This window comes from Ranitomeya variabilis, chromosome 2, assembly GCF_051348905.1.
Source record: "Ranitomeya variabilis isolate aRanVar5 chromosome 2, aRanVar5.hap1, whole genome shotgun sequence".
NCBI lineage: Eukaryota > Metazoa > Chordata > Amphibia > Anura > Dendrobatidae > Ranitomeya > Ranitomeya variabilis.
Genome location: NC_135233.1, coordinates 701,697,804 through 701,715,120, shown reverse-complemented (window position 1 = coordinate 701,715,120; position 17,317 = coordinate 701,697,804). Strand labels below are relative to the sequence as shown.

General features: G+C 39.0%; 1 protein-coding gene across 1 annotated transcript in view; it reads right to left on the bottom strand.

Annotated features, from left to right (window-relative positions):
* Positions 1-17,317, bottom strand: part of LOC143807646 (uncharacterized) — a 1,106,746-nt gene that overhangs the window by 886,313 nt on the left and 203,116 nt on the right. Inside the window, exons 9-10 of the mRNA XM_077289447.1 lie at positions 11,944-12,000; positions 8,229-8,288 (exon numbers count right to left, since the gene is read on the bottom strand). Of these exons, the coding sequence (XP_077145562.1) occupies positions 8,229-8,288; positions 11,944-12,000 (117 nt within the window). The remainder of the gene's footprint in view (positions 1-8,228; positions 8,289-11,943; positions 12,001-17,317) is intronic.

The window sequence follows — 17,317 nt, the reverse complement described above, 5'->3', positions numbered from 1 at the left end:
AAACAGCTGATGCCAATGATTGGATTGGCCTTAGCATCTGCCTGTCTCTCCTTTTTGATAAGTCCTATTTTGCTCCCTTCAGTGCCAATGCGACCCACCTATCTGCCTGTGCATCATGTTTTATATATGCTATACTACTGCTCTTGTTGCTGCAGCTGAGACTGCCAGTGCTGGACCTACACAGCTGGACATCTTCTTGACCGATTCATCATATATTATAATGTGCTGTTTCCACTGTCAGTAGACAGCCACACATCTCCTGCTAGTCCATTGTGATCAATAGCTATTTGTACTGCTGCCAAGGCAGCCGCTGCTGGCCGTCCACACTCAGCCATCTCATTACCTGTTGCATCCTGTTCAATATTGTGTGGTTGCTGCTGTTGCCACTTCCCCTGCCAATAAACAGCCAAACACATTTTCTGCTTGTCCACTGTGTTTTATAGCTGAACTCTGCTACTGGAAACCCTGCCCTGTACAGTATGTATATATTTGAAACTGCTCTTATTAAGGGGTAATTTCTGCATGGCTTTTTAAAAAGTAATTGCGTCCTCATTTTTCAAACAACAAACCTGTTGCTGATCCAAAAATAAGTATTTTATTTATTGCAATGTTAACAGCAATAGCTTCTTTTCTTCTAAAGCAGAAAATCGATTTTTATTATTTTTATTCCAAAAAAAGGATAATTTTTGTAATGCTTCTTAAAAAGAGTCTGTGTGCTATTAAATAGGCTGTTAGTTGACACTGGTGACCATCTGTCACTAATCTACAGTCGGATATGTTAACGTTACATGGATATTTCCACTGTTTTTCTTCAGTTAAAGTCTTATACGTTAATTGAGTTTTGAAACTGACCCTAGTAAATTTTTAAGAGAGAAACTGAGTGCTCCACCAGGCCAAGGATGGATGTATAGGAGAACATTGGGCTTGATTCATTATTGCTTTTGCATGCTTTGCATGTAATTTTTGTTGTTTTCGCCTTTTTTCTTCTTTTACATGTTATTGTATACTTTGAACCTATAAGCAGCAACAAATAAATCATATATGGAAAAATACCATATTAGTTATAAGATGCAGGCCATTTTCCATGTTCATTTTACTATTGCAGACTTGCAGATAATCATTTAAATTATCACTTTTGAATATAAATAGCCATTGATATAGCAAGCAGATCTTAACACTGCATAAGTACCGTATATAAATGATAAGTGGATGCTTTACATATGTCAACATTCAAGTAATAGATTGTGTTTGACGTAGAAAAAAGTAAAAATTCTGGCCATAAGGCATCAGTGCTCCAGGCCTGGAGCTCATATGTTTCGAGTCTGCTGATCACTTGGAACATATTGAATCAGGCTGCAACAATGTGCTACTTCAGCTGTTGGCTATCACCACTGCTAATAATAATGTTCAGCCACATAGACAGACCTTATTGGCATAGCATTCCTTGATCCTGATTTCATTCAGTCTGGACATATTCTCCTAGCTCTGCATTTCTTTTTCTTTGCCAGACCATGACTCTCAGGTCCCATAATATGTTTTCCGAATTACTGCGCTTTCATAATCTTTACGTTTATGAGTTGCCATAAAAAAAAATCTGAAATTTATAGTAAGGAACACAGCTTTGCTTTCTTCTTTTTTCTTTCTAATGATTAAAATAACTATTTTAAAAAAGTAGGTCAAAAAGGACAGTATATCTTCATGACCTGATTCATAAAACCGTTTGTACCAGAAAACTGGAGGTAAAACTGTTGAAAATTTCACAATTGTTTTGTGCAGCAATTTTTTTTTGCACAATAATTATGCTACTTTTGTATATTTTTACTACAACTCTACCATCTTTATTAAAAATGGGTGGAATAGCTGGAGGATATGATTTTGCACAGTCCAATAATTTCATTATAATTTACAATTGCAACACAAAAGTGGCATCATTTATAGCAGAAACGTATTCCAGCCCTTAACCGGAGTTCGTTTCTGTCTTTTGCGCTTGGCATCTGAAGGATAATAAAAAATAATTCAAAGTTGCATGTCTTTTAACGAGTTTGGTGCAGCTAAGGCTACTTTAACACTTCCGTTTTTTTGTGTCCTTCGTAGTGCAGCAAAATGATGGACCGACGGGCGTCATGAAAAGAGTGAAAAACGTGTGCGACGAGAGAGAGACTTGAAAATCCTTCCGGGCATGCTCAGAGGCGAAAAACTGGATCCGTCGCTGGATTCCAGTGTGTGACGGATCCTGCGTCCATAGGCTTCCATTCTAGTGAACGACGTATGACGTAGGATCCGTCGCTACACACTTTCCCAACGCAGACAAAAAAAGTTACATTGAACGTTTTTTCCAGACGACGGTCCACCAAAACACGACGGATCCATCGCACGACGGATGCGACATGTGGCCAATACAAGTACATGTCTATGGGAAAATGCAGGATCCTGCAAATTTTTTTGCAGGATCCTGCATTCTCAAAAATCGACGAATTGTGATGGGAGCTGAAAGACGGAAGTGTGAAAGTAGCCTTACTCTAGCGACCTCTGCATCAAGACTGGTGAACATACAACCAGTCTTGATGGATTGACCCCAATATATGATTTACGTTTATACAAACAATTCAGGTGTAATAACTAATTAGCTTCTACTAAATAAATTATATTGAGTTCTCCTGGGAACATATTATTCTTTTATAGCCATTCCCAATTTTCTTTTAACCCTTTTCATTTTTTGGTATCGTTTCTAACAGTTCACACATTTTCTCAGATTGCTCTAAAAATATCAGTAGTAGGAAGATCATTGGAGAGGAAGACCAGTTACAAAACAGTTCATGATTTTGCAGTGCAAAGGTGCGTCAATGGGGGCAAAATTCTCTCCATCTTTCCCAATTTATTTGTGTCTTGGTGGGAAGATGCAAACATTTTCTCTGAAAATAATCCATTCCAGTCTAGTATATTTAGCTATGCTAGATATATGGATGACATGAATATAATTTGGTCAGCTGATGTTTCTGATATTCTTAAATTCATGAGTTATCTGAATAATAATAACTGTAACTTTGTTTACCCACACCCACAATAAAACCAATATCAGTTTTTTGGACTTATCAATCTCTGTGGATGACAGGAAAAAGGTAAAAAGTACTACTTTCCGCAAGGAAACTATGGGCAACACCATATTGAAAGCTGATTCCTGTCATCCCAGACATGTGAGGGTTAATATTCCAAGGGGTGAATTATACAGATCTAAAAGAAACTGTAGTGACCATAAATCCTATATTCAAGAGGGAGAAGAAATCTGTGCCTGCTTGATGGAAAGAGGTTATCAGAATTGGTCTTTGGAAAAAGCAAAAAAAATTGTGGAAAAAATTCCCAGAACCGACATGGTAAAATTTCATAAAAAAAGACCAAAAAAACAGGAGAACCAAAAACCCATAGTTGTCACCACATATAGCAGAGAATACAACCAGATTAAGACGATTATCAAGAAATATTTGCCAATGCTTAAAAGTGATCCTGCTTTGCATTGTATTCTGCAGGCAGGGTGTTTATTTTCCACAAGGTAAGCTCCCACCCTTTCTACTCTGTTAACCCCTAGTATGGTAATCCATAATCCTGTTAAAACAACCTGGCTGTCTATTAGGCTACTTTCACACTAGCGTCATACGACGCACGTCGCAATGCGACGTGGCGACGTACCGACGCATACTGTGAAAGCGCCGCACAACGGGGGCAGCGGATGCAGTTTTTTAATGCATCCACTGCCCCATTGTGAGCTCCGGGCAGGAGGGTGCGGAGTTCCGGCCGCACATACGCGGTCAGAAATGCTGGACATGATGCACCAAAAAACGTTACATGCAATTTTTTTTGTGCTGACAGTCCGACGCAACACGACGCAACCGTCGCACGACGGTTGCGACGTGTGGCAATGCATCGCAATGCGTCGCTAATGTTAGTCTATGGAGAAAAAATGCATCCTGCAAGCAATTTTGCAGGATGCGTTTTTTCTCCAAAACGATGCATTGCGATGTGCGTCGTACGACGATAGTGTGAAAGTAGCCTTAAAGGTTTCTTTAGCTGCGGGGGTGATAAATGTGGAGCATGCAAATATGCAGTAAATACCAAGCAATTTGTTAAGAAAGTGAAGCCTGAAACAATGGTTATTCCTGACGTTATAAATTGCAGTAGTACATATGTCATATACATGGTTACCTGCAGTATTTGTGATCTCTCCTACATAGGCTGCACAACACAAAAACTCCGGCAGCGCATCAGTGAGCACTGTAGGGATTCAGTGAACAGAGATGCACCTAATTCCTCTAATGTATCAAAACATGTTTTCCAAGTGCACGGTGGTGATTTGAGTGGTTTCCAGTTTTTCGGAATGGAAAGGGTCAGTAACCTCAGAAGGGTCGGAGCTTGGCGACAAAAACTTCTTAGCTGAGAAACCCATTGGATCCTGATGATGGAGACCGCCCATCCCACCGGTTTAAATAAGTGCACAGATATAATATTGTTTTATTAATATTGTTCACTGAACTTTTGACTGTGTTTAATAATAGCATCATATTGGTTTTAAGCTTGTATTTTTGTACTGGCAATGTTGTGGGTGTGATGGGTTCCAATTTACACCATACTAGAATATATTAACAATTAATAATTGTTACGACACATGAAAGCATGCAGAGATTTCCTTTCACTTGCAAGATCCAAATCAGTGAATAAAAATTATGGTATATGTCATCACAAATTTCTTGTATTGGAGTACATAGTATCTTGTGTAGCACTCCAGGTGCCATTGTGCAAGATTTGTAAGCATGACCACTCGACAGGCAACAAAAGATACCATGTGTCTCAACAATTTCAAAAATTGAGCTCATAAAATGAAAACTGAGCTCTGATTGCTAAACGTTATCTATCTATCTATCTATCTATCTATCTATCTATCTATCTATCTATCTATCATCTATCTATCGTATCTATCCCATATCTATCTATCCCATATCTATCTATCTATCTATCTATCGTATCTATCCCATATCTATCTATCTATCTATCTATCTATCTATCTATCTATCATCTATCTATCGTATCTATCCCATATCTATCTATCCCATATCTATCTATCTATCTATCTATCTATCTATCTATCTATCTATCTATCTATCTATCTATCTATCGTATCTATCCCATATCTATCTATCTATCTATCTATCTATCTATCTATCTATCTATCTATTGTATCTATCCCATATCTATCTATCTATCTATCTATCTATCTATCTATCTATTATCTATCTATCTATCTATCTATCTATCTATCTATCTATGTATCTATCCCATATCTATCTATCTATCTATCTATCTATCTATCTATCTATCCCATATCTATCTATCTATCTATCTATCTATCTATCTATCTATCCCATATCTATCTATCTATCTATCTAAAGCAAAAAAAGAAAAGCAGCACAAAAAAACATGAAAAAAGTAGACTTTATTGCTCCATGGTGTGGCGACGTTTTGGATGTAGTAATAGTAAAATATTGTTTAGTGAGTGAAAAGGGTTTAGAAACAGTAAGGAAAAATAAAAATGTTATAATTACAGTGCCAGCTTTGAAGAAAGAGACACTTCATTTCTAACGCTGTGTCACTGCCATTTCCCACTGGGGAGGTGAGATTGATAGGAACAGCTGAAGGTACGGCTGTTACAGTGATCCTGTTTGTGGTGACATTTGTGAAGGATTTAGACTAGGGTTGTGTATCATGTTCTCTTACTGACTCAGGTCTGTGAAGGTATTAGCTATGTAGGAAGCTTGCATTAGCATTACAGGAAGGTGAGGTTAAGTGGCTAGTAAGCTGTTATATGTTATACAGTTATGTGTTATACCTTATCTTTTCCGCAAGACTAATTTAGTGTTCACCTACCAAACTTCATAAAAAAAGGTGAAGGGTAACTGAATGAATGTGATTAGTGGTTGTACTGTTAAATGTATTGCTGGATATTAGAGGAAGAAATTGTTAATGCCTTTATAAATATTGACCTGCTATTGACTTTGGTGTAAACTACAAATTGGGGTACATTTCAGGATAAACTTTACGCCACTAAAGTGGCATAGCTCTTCAAAAATTTGAGGAGAGAACGTTGCCACCCGCCATCCCACCCGTTCTCCTAATGTATTGGCATAGCTGGCTGGTGAACATAAGCAGATCAAGCAATATTTACTCCAAAATTCTGGCATAAACCCACTTATGAATTATCCCCTCTATCGCAATCTAAATTTCATTTTCACATCGTTACTTAGCTTAATTATTAAATAGAATATTTTTCATGTTACATACTAAAGCTATATCAAATAAACTATTTGAAATTATTACATCTACGTAAAACTATTAAGGCTAGGTTCACCTTTATACATCTGCAAACATATGGCACACGCATCATTTTCATTAGGAATGTGTGCATACATGTGCAATATGTCTACCTACTAGAGATGATCAAACAGTTTGAAATTCAAATTTGACAAATTTGCAGAATAATCCAATAAAATGTGACTTGCAGCAAATAAATTTGCCATGAATCACAATATTAGACATCCAAAATGCATTGATAAGATCTTGTCTATGCATCAGCATCCAAAACAAGCTTTTTTATGGTGCTCGTTTTTATGGAATTGTACTTATAAAGAAGAAATCTTTTTATCAACCATCACAGTGTTGGAATTATTTTTCATGGTGACAATAACATTTAAGTTCAACAAAAATTATAAAGAAGGTGAATTTTATAGAAAAATTGATGCACTGTACACAATAAATTTTACTTTTGAACAATATTTGTATTTTATGCCCAAACCTGGTAGGGATGGCTTCATACTACTATAAATAATGGTGGCGAAGGTATCTTTCATTGAGACTGAGAGCACATAACTCTTTTACAAACGCCAGTACAATCCAAGTGGTCTGGCATCAATTGAGGTGAACTGGAACACTTACGAATACAATTGCACATAATTGGATGATTGAATGCATATTTCTTAGGTACTCAAAGAGTGAACTGATGATCAATTGAGGAAGAGGATGTAGTGTATGGAAAGCAGTAAATAAGACTAGTGACAGGGATGAAGACAATGCTGGTGCAGAGTGGTTGCTAAAAAGTCGATTGTGAGAAGCATGATAGCTTGAGCCTTGCTCATCTTGTTGGTCAGTTTGCTTTATCCACATAAGCAGGTTATGCCATTTCATATGCTGATTGAGTGACATATATCCTAGCCCATGAGTGCCTGGATGTACGCAGATTATTTTAGAATAGCACAGTCTGCACCCTGCAATAGACTGGTCCACTCACAACTTGCAAAAGAATTCCCACACCTGAGATGCCCTCTCAGTGGACAACCACCACAACTTTCAGGCACTGTTGTTCCTCTTAAATCAACAATGTGACATGACTTGCTCCTGAGCTGGCTGCAAAACAAGAATATTCTGCACTAGTGATGAGCGAGTATTCTTGTTGCTCGGGTTTTCCCGAGCACGTTCAGGTGGTCACCGAGTATTTGTTAGTGCTCAGAGATTTAGTTTTCCTCACCGCAGCTGCATGATTTACGGCTGCTAGACAGGCTGAATACATGTGAGGAATGCTTGTTTGTTAAGGAATTCCCACATGTATTCAGGCCGTCCAACAGCCATAAATCATGCAGCTGAGACGAGGAAAACTAAATCTCCGAGCACTAACAAATACTCGGAGACCACCCGAGCATGCTCGGGAAAACTGAGCAACAAGAATACTCGCTCACTCATCACTATTCTGCACTATAGGATGTTTTAGCCGCATGTCATCTTCTTTGTGTATCACCAAGGCTAACACCCTCTTCCTCCGATGACATGACCTCATTGGTTCCCCTTTCTGATTCCCAGGTCTTTTCCACTACATAATCATCAACAATGTCATCTCACTTAGGCTCCAAGGCTAATATGTCATGTCAATGCAAAAATAAGCATAAACCCCAAAAAATATTTTCACATGTTGACCTCAATATACACAGTGAAACTGGTCACCTGCCACAATTCTTATTTACCAGCTCATTGCAGTAAATGTTTTTATAATATTTATAGTGTAAAAGTGTGAAATTAGTTGCTGCTTATAGTATTTATTATCCTTTCATTTTTTCATTGCCTGCTTACTACCAGCATTGATAAAATAAGCTGTAAAATCATATCACTGTGATAAAGAAAAAATCTTTTGTTACCTCTGGCAGGGGTCTTTTTCTCTGGTTTTTCCTTTACTTCAGGCTTTGGTATTTGAATTTCTAAAATACAAATTGTAATTCATGATTCATATAAATTCTCATTTGAATCGGTGTAAACTACAACCTACATTTCTTGATACCAGTCAACTACATTTTTTAGCGCAATAAGTCTGCCCTTTGCATCTATTGTTGCAGGTTAGCCACATTCAGTCCTCATGGGGCTTAGCTGCAATACCAGGCACAGGCAATCAGATTTGGACAGGACCGTAGGGTGACCGGTAAATTCCCCGGTTGGCCCCTGATCAAAGGTACAATGATTGTGGTCACAGAGGCTACTGCTGATGGAGAAAAATACAAACCTCTTCTGTTATTCCAGACAGCATGGGTCCCAAGCTAATCTTGGTAAATTACAGGAGCTTGGGCTTTAATCCCCCAACATACAAGTACAATAGTTCAGTATTAAAGCCCATGGCCAAGCAATGTACATGTTTGCAGCTTGATTGTTATTTTATTATATTTTTTTAACTATATGTCTAACCCTAATAGATACCGTATTGCAAACCTTACTAATCACATACTTATTCTTTTTATTGATAGGTAGCACAAAAAGCTGACAAACAGCATTTATAAATATGTGCTTAAATATTAATTTCAAGAAAAATGTGGACTTGTTGCATATTTATAATCGCCAATAATATTGTGAGTGAAGATAAAAAAATATTGTGGCGTCTACTAGATAGTGTAGATCAGACTGCATGCTGCATTAACTTTCTGTCTTCTGTCACTGTAAAAGATTGAGTACCCTGCATTTTCTCATCCCTAATCCAGGATGCGGAACATCATCCATTTCCAGTAAGATGGAGTTTGGAAACATGCCTCACTTCTCTCTATTAGGAATAGTTGATTCAATTCTGGTAAGTACATGACATAAAATATTTTTATCACAGCAATTACCAGGGTCAGACTGCTGATATAAATGAATAGAAACACTAAGTAGTTAAGGTGCATAGTATGTGTTTTATACTTTCAGGTGTCATTAGCATATTGTCTTCTAGACAGATGACTGAATGGCCTCTATTTTTGAACCTCCTTTTCAAATAGGACTGCAGAAGCTGTGAAAAATATCTTTGCCTGTACTTCAAACCTTCATGTGATCAATTGAGGAACCCTAAAGTGAATTTAATGCTAGTTATTTGCCACATCATCTGAGAGCAGTATGATATAGAAACTGAGACCCTGATTTCAGCGATACGTCACTCACTGGGCTGCTTGCGGTGGTTGTGATAAAATCACTGTTTTATCAGCAGAATATTATCACTAGAGGACTAGTAAACCTGCTGCTGTTTAGTCCAAACACGCCCCTACCACTGATTGGCAGCTTTCTGCCTATGAACAGTCCATACATAAAGCTTCCAATCAGTGGTGTGGGTGGGGTTATACAGAGCTCAGCATTCAGAGAACTGCTAGATCTGCAGCAGAGAAAACAGTGATTTTATCTAAACTGTAACAGGCAGCCAAGTAAGTGACACATCGGTACAATCAGGGTCACTATTCCTAGATCATGCTGCTCTCAGCAAAAAACCTGGTTAAAGATTCCATTTAAGGCCTGAATGTTTTTGACATATGATGTTTTTATGTCTTTGGAGTGTTGAGGAAATTAATGCAAACATACAGTGGGTACAGAAAGTATTCAGACACCATTAAATTTTCACTCTTTGTTTCATTGCAGCCATTTGGTACATTTAAAAAAGTTCATTTCTTCTCATTAATATAAACTCTGCACCCCATCTTCACTGAAAAAAAAAAGTAGACATTTTTGCAAATTTAATAAAAAATTTAAAGTTACATGCTGTCCATTTCCTTGTGATCCTCCTTAAGATGGTTCTACTCCTTCATTGGAGTCCAGCTGTGTTTAATTAAACTGATGGACTTGATTGGGAAAGGCACACACCTGTCTATATAAGGGTAGAAGCGCAAAGCACAGCGCGAAACGGCCGTCGTCTCCTTCCTTCCCTGCTCACACGAGCTTCGGCTCCGACGTTCCCGGCCATGAATTTTATTCATTTTTATTCATTTGTATTGCTAATAAAGACTGAAACATGAAGACCGGTGAGTGCCCTCTATTTTTCTGTTTTTGGATTGCTGTCTATATAAGACCTCACAGCTCACAGTGCATGTCAGACCAAATGAGAATCATGAGGTCAAAGGAACTGGCCAAGGAGCTCAGAGACAGAATTGTGGCAAGACACAGATCTAGCCAAAGTAACAAAATAATTTCTGCAGTACTCAAGGTTCCTAACAGCACAGTGGCCTCCATAATCCTTAAATGGAAGAAGTTTGGGACCACCAGAAGTCTTCCTAGACCTGGCCAACCAGACAAACTGAGCAATCGTGGGAGAAGAGCCTTGGTGAGAGAGGTAAAGAAGAACCCCAAGATCACTGTGGCTGAGCTCCAGAGATGCAGTGGGAGATGGGAGAAAGTTCCACAAAGTCAGCTGTCACTGCAGCCCTCCACCAGTCGGGCTTTTATGGCAGAGTGGCCAGATGGAAACGTCTCCTCAGTGCAAGACATATGAAAGCCCGCATAGAGTTTGCTAAAAAACACATGAAGGACTCCCAGACTATGAGGAATAAGATTCTCTGGTCTGATGAGATGAAGATAGACCTTTTTGGTAATAATTCTAAGAGCTATGTGTGGAGAAAACCAGGTACTGCCCATCACCTGCCCAATACAATCCCATACAATGTTTTTTTTTCAGTCAAGATAGGGTGCAGAGTGTACATTAATGAGAAAAAAAATGAACTTTTTTGAATTTACCAAATGCTGCAATGACACAGAGTGAAATACTTTCCGTACCCACTGTACAAACTCTTTACAGATGTTGTCCTTGATGGTGTTTGAACCCAGGAGCCAAAACACTGCACAGCACGAGTCCTAACCACTGAGCCAACATTTATATCTATTTTAGTTTTGCATTATTTTGTCTGTATAAGGATTTTTTTATTGAGAGATGAGTTGTATTTTATTACCTCCATTTTGGAGTACATTTAATTTATTAATTGTTTTTTAATTATCTTTTTAGGATATGAATGAAAGAAACAGCTATTCAGTAGTTGTCTTTGCATTTTATACAGCATTTACAGTACATTATTCAATGTATAGTAAACCATTACTTTAATTAAACAGGGTGGCTGAAAAACTATTAAAAATACCAAATATGTTAACTTGGATTTTGCTGAACCATTTTGGTTACGCATAAATTATAAAATAAGTTATATTAATTTTTTTGTGGTGGGAGTGGAGTGGAAGCAAAAGGAATTCTGTTTTTCAATGGTTATTTTAACATAGTTCATGCTAAGATTTGATGAGTCCGAGCTGTTACGCACACTACGCACACACATACTGTATATATGTCTTTATTTCTATATGAACAGAGTTCTTGCAGAAATGATACCTCTAAATGATATAGCAATCACTTCAGAGTATCCAAGATTGACATTTCGTTCCCCAATTCATTTCAAAGGAAAATTAATTTGCTTGGCATTAGTTTATGTAGAGCTGACATTATGAAGTCAGGAATTTCCTCTCTATAGCTACTCCTATGAGACATACCTCTATTTGATATTTACATATGGATATAGCCAAGGACAGACAGGAAAAAATCCTTCTCATTGACATTTACAAAATGTTATCTTGATATATTGATATACATACCTTTGTGTTTTGGCTTTTCAACGTGTTCTTCTTTCGCTGGCCTTTCTTTATGAAGAACTGAAAAATGCAAAATGAAAGCTTACAACTCAAAGGGTTAACAGTCAACATATCTATTTCTTACATGAATTAAGCAAGGATTAATTCTACTAATAGTATACTGAAAATAATATCATTTACAACTTTATACTGTATACATACAAAATCTATGTTCCAAATTAAGAAAAAATGAACAAACCTACACCTACCTGTCTGGTTTGTTTAGCTTGGTTTACGTTTCCACCTGCAGCGATCTTTTCGGTCACAGAATTTTCCCTGAATTGTCCCTACCCTAGTTTTGTTTTAGGGTTTATTTTCATTTTATTTATTTTTTTTGTAAGATATTTTGTAGCTTGTTACCTTTGTCCCCTACAACAGACTGAATTTAGGTCTAGCTCCAGTGATCACATGTGTTCGATGTTATGTTTAGGTCAGCCAGACCACCACCCCTCACCCCACAGTGCACCATCTCAAACAAATGTGGGCGCACACACACAGAAATATATAGTGTATATATAACACGATGAAAGAAACAGAGCACAGAACAAATGGTCAATTTTGGTTTTAGGCCCAATGTTCTGCAACATATTGATGCTTCATCCTTTTTTTTCTGCTCAGGAGATGTTTTGTAAGCTTTTTGTGTCTATAAATATATCAAAGCCAAGACATTTTGCACACAAACAACTCCTCGGTTGCCAAAAGGATTTAACTATTTGCATGAAATATTCAAAGAGAGGAAAAAAAGTGGTGCTATCTAAACAACATAAGTTTTATCAAGTTGGAAAAGGTGTGTTATATAATGAAACTTGCCTACATGATAAAGTTGTACTACCTGAGTCAAAACTCTAATTTTGGTGTGGATTCCAAAGTGATGGACTGCAGCTATTCCCAGAGAGATGGAGGAAACCGCTTCCAGGAGTTTTCCATGGTGGAAGAATCAGGAATGGAGGCCAGCATCAGCGCTGTCTTCTGTTTGCCACAATTAAATCAAGTTATTTTTGATGGACAAGGATTGTACTCCTAATCATTGTCTTGGGATGTTTCAAGCAAAAAGACATCGTCCTTGATTCAATCGTGGCAATGGAAGATAGCGCTGATCCTAGTCTCCATTCCAAAAGGATGTAACAACAATAAGGTGCTGAAAATTGGGCTGCAAACCAAAATGTGGTAGCGCTCTAGTGGACTGGAGCTCTAAATTATTACTGAAAAAAGGTCCCATATTTCTTGAGCAGTATAGCAGATTTAAAAAATACTTATCAGAGCACCTGGAATCAGATAAGAGCAAAAACTTGCCACTGTTGAGCTGGTGACAGGTCTTCTCTAATTAATTAATCATTTACCATTACTTACAGAACCAGTTTTATAAAAACTAATGTTAAACACCCTATTCAAGAGTTCTCAGTCAAGAGAAGGGTTGGTGGCACCACTCAGGATTTCCATTAGCAAGAGAGAAGAGCAGCTAGAAAAAATGTACGACACAGAAAGCTATTAATTTCAATGGAAACTGAGTTACGCTTCATTTCAACTGAAGAGACATTGAAGTGAATTAGAACACTTGCTGGTGGATTCTTCATAGACTAATGCTCAATATTGGGCAGAACACCCTTCATCAACTCATCATTGATGAACAAAGGGACAACCCCTTTGAGCTATTTTGTTTTTAAGGTACAGATTATTTTAATCATTTCACAGAGCTGAGGAAAACACAGAAAAAGAACTGGGCAAAGTTATCTCAGTGCAAATCTTACAATTTATAAAGGAAGTGGGACCACTTTAGATCATAGAATTATTTCAGGGCACAGTGCTCATAATGAACTTCTCTAAAGCACTGAAGTGTCTTCATACAAGGGCTTCACTTCAACAGTCATTCATTATGGAATATGCATTCTTTTATATGCTTAACATTGCATACATTTCTTAAAATGTTAAAAGAAATTATATTAACCCCTCTGTGACCTTTGACGTACTATCCCGTCGAGGTGACCTGGGCCTATCTGACCCTCGACGGGATAGTACGTCATAGCCGATCGGCCGCGCTCACGGGGGGAGCGCGGCCGATCGCGGCCGGGTGTCAGCTGCATATCGCAGCTGACATCCGGCACTATGTGCCAGGAGCGGTCACGGACCGCCCCCGGCACATTAACCCCCGGCACACCGCGATCAAACATGATCGCGGTGTACCGGCGGTATAGGGAAGCATCGCGCAGGGAGGGGGCTCCCTGCGGGCTTCCCTGAGACCCCCGGAGCAACGCGATGTGATCGCGTTGCTCTGAGGGTCTCCTACCTCCCTCCTCGCCGCAGGTCCCGGATCCAAGATGGCCGCGGCATCCGGGTCCTGCAGGGAGGGAGGTGGCTTACCGAGTGTCTGCTCAGAGCAGACACTTGGTAAGCCTGCAGCCCTGCACAGCAGATCGCAGATCTGGCAGAGTGCTGTGCACACTGCCAGATCAATGATCTGTGATGTCCCCCCCTGGGACAAAGTAAAAAAGTTAAACAAAAATTCCCCACATGTGTGTAAAAAAAAAATAAAAAAAATATCCTAAATAAAGAAAAAAAAAAAAAAATTATTCCCATAAATACATTTCTTTAGCTAAATAAAATAAAAAAAACAATAAAAGTACACATATTTAGTATCGCCGCGTCCGTAACGACCCAACCTATAAAACTGCCCCACTAGTTAACCCCTTCAGTAAACACCGTAAGAAAAAAAAAAAAAAAACGAGGCAAAAAACAACGCTTTATTACCATACCGCCGAACAAAAAGTGGAATAACACGCGATCAAAAAGACTGATATAAATAACCATAGTACCGCTGAAAACGTCATCTTGTCCCGCAAAAAAAGAGCCGTCATACAGCATCATCAGCAAAAAAATAAAAAAGTTATAGTCCTGAGAATAAAGCGATACCAAAATAATTATTTTTTTCTATAAAATAGTTTTTATCGTATAAAAGCGCCAAAACATAAAAAAATGATATAAATGAGATATCGCTGTAATCGTACTGACCCGACGAATAAAACTGCTTTATCAATTTTACCAAATGCGGAACGGTATAAACGCCTCCCCCAAAAGAAATTCATGAGTAGCTGGTTTTTGATCACTCTGCCTCACAAAAATCGGAATAAAAAGCGATCAAAAAATGTCACGTGTCCGAAAATGTTACCAATAAAAACGTCAACGCGTCCCGCAAAAAACAAGATCTCACATAACTCTGTGGACTCAAATATGGAAAAATTACAGCTCTCAAAATGTGGTAACGCAAAAAATATTTTTTGCAATGAAAAGCGTCTTTCAGTGTGTGACAGCTGCCAATCATAAAAATCCGCTAAATAACCCACTATAAAAGTAAATCAAACCCCCCTTCATCACCCCCTTAGTTAGGGAAAAATAAAAAAATTAAAAAATGTATTTATTTCCATTTTCCCATTAGGGTTAGGGTTAGGGTTAGGGCTAGAGTTAGGACTAGAGTTAGGGCTAGGGTTAGGGTTAGGGCAAGGGTTAGGGCTAGGGTTAGGGTTAGGGCTAGGGTTGGGGCTAGGGTTAGGGCTAGAGTTAGGACTAGAGTTAGGACTAGGGTTAGGGCAAGGGTTAGGACTAGGGTTAGGGTTGGGGCTAGGGTTAGGGCTAGGGTTAGGGCTAGGGTTGGGGATAGGGTTAGGGCTAGGGTTAGGGCTAGGGTTAGGGCTAGTGTTACGGCTAGTGTTAGGGCTAGTGATAGGGCTAGGGTTATTGCTAGGGTTAGGGCTAGGGTTAGGGTTAGGGTTGGGGCTAGGGTTGGAGCTACAGTTAGGGTTGGGGCTAAAGATAGGGTTAGGGTTTGGATTACATTTACGGTTGGGAATAGGGTTGGGTGTGTCTGGGTTAGAGGAGTGGTTAGGGTTACCGTTGGGATTAGGGTTAGGGATGTGTTTGGATTAGGGTTTCAGTTATAATTGGGGGGTTTCCACTGTTTAGGCACATCAGGGGCTCTCCAAACGGGACATGGCATCCGATCTGAATTCCAGCCAATTCTGCGTTGAAAAAGGAAAACAGTGCTCCTTCCCTTCAGAGCTCTCCCGTGTGCCCAAACAGGGGTTTACCCCAACATATGGGGTATCAGCGTACTCAGGACAAATTGGACATCATCTTTTGGGGTCCAATTTCTCCTGCTACCCTTGGGAAAATACAAAACTGGGGGCCAAAAAATAAGTTTTGTGGGAAAAAAAAGATTTTTTATTTTCACGGCTCTGCGTTGTAAACTGTAGTGAAACACTTGGGGGTTCAAAGTTCTCAACACATCTAGATAAGTTCCTTGGGGGTTCTAGTTTCCTATATGGGGTCACTTGTGGGGGGTTTGTACTGTTTGGGTACATCAGGGGCTCTGCAAATGCAACATGACGCCTGCAGACCAATCCATTTAAGTCTGCATTCCAAATGGCGCTCCTTCCCTTCCGAGCTCTGTCATGCGCCCAAACAGTGGTTCCCCCCCACATATGGGGTATCAGTGTACTCAGGACAAATTGATCAACAACTTTTGGGGTCCAATTTATCCTGATACCTTTGTGAAAATACAAAACTGGGGGCTAAAAAATCATTTTTGTGAAAAAAAAAAGAATTTTTATTTTCACGGCTCTGCGTTATAAACTGTAGTGAAACACTTGGGGGTTTAAAGTTCTCACAACACATCTAGATAAGTTCCTTGGGGGGTCTAGTTTCCAATATGGGGTCACTTGTGGGGGGTTTGTACTGTTTGGGTACATCAGGGGCTCTGCAAATGCAATGTGACGCCTGCAGACCAATCCATTTAAGTCTGCATTCCAAATGACGCTCCTTCCCTTCCGAGCTCTGTCATGCACCCAAACAGTGGTTCCCCCCCACATATGGGGTATCAACGTACTCAGGACAAATTGGACAACAACTTTTGGAGCCCAATTTATCCTGATACCCTTGTGAAAATACAAAACTGGGGGCTAAAAATCATTTTTGTGAAAAAAAAAAGGAATTTTTATTTTCATGGCTCTGCGTTATAAACTGTAGTGAAACACTTGGGGGTTCAAAGCTATCAAAACACATCTAGATAAGTTCCTTAGGGGGTCTACTTTCCAAAATGGTGTCACTTGTGGGGGTTTTTAATGTTTAGGCACATCAGGGGCTCTCCAAACGCAACATGGCATCACATCTTAATTCCAGTCAATTTTGCATTGAAAAGTAAAATAGCGCTCCTTCCCTTCCGAGCTCTGCTATGCGCCCAAACAGTGGTTTACCCCCACATATGGGGTATCGTCGTACTCAGGACAAATTGCACAACAACTTTTGTGGTCTAATTTCTTCTCTTACCCTTGGGGAAATAAAAAAATGG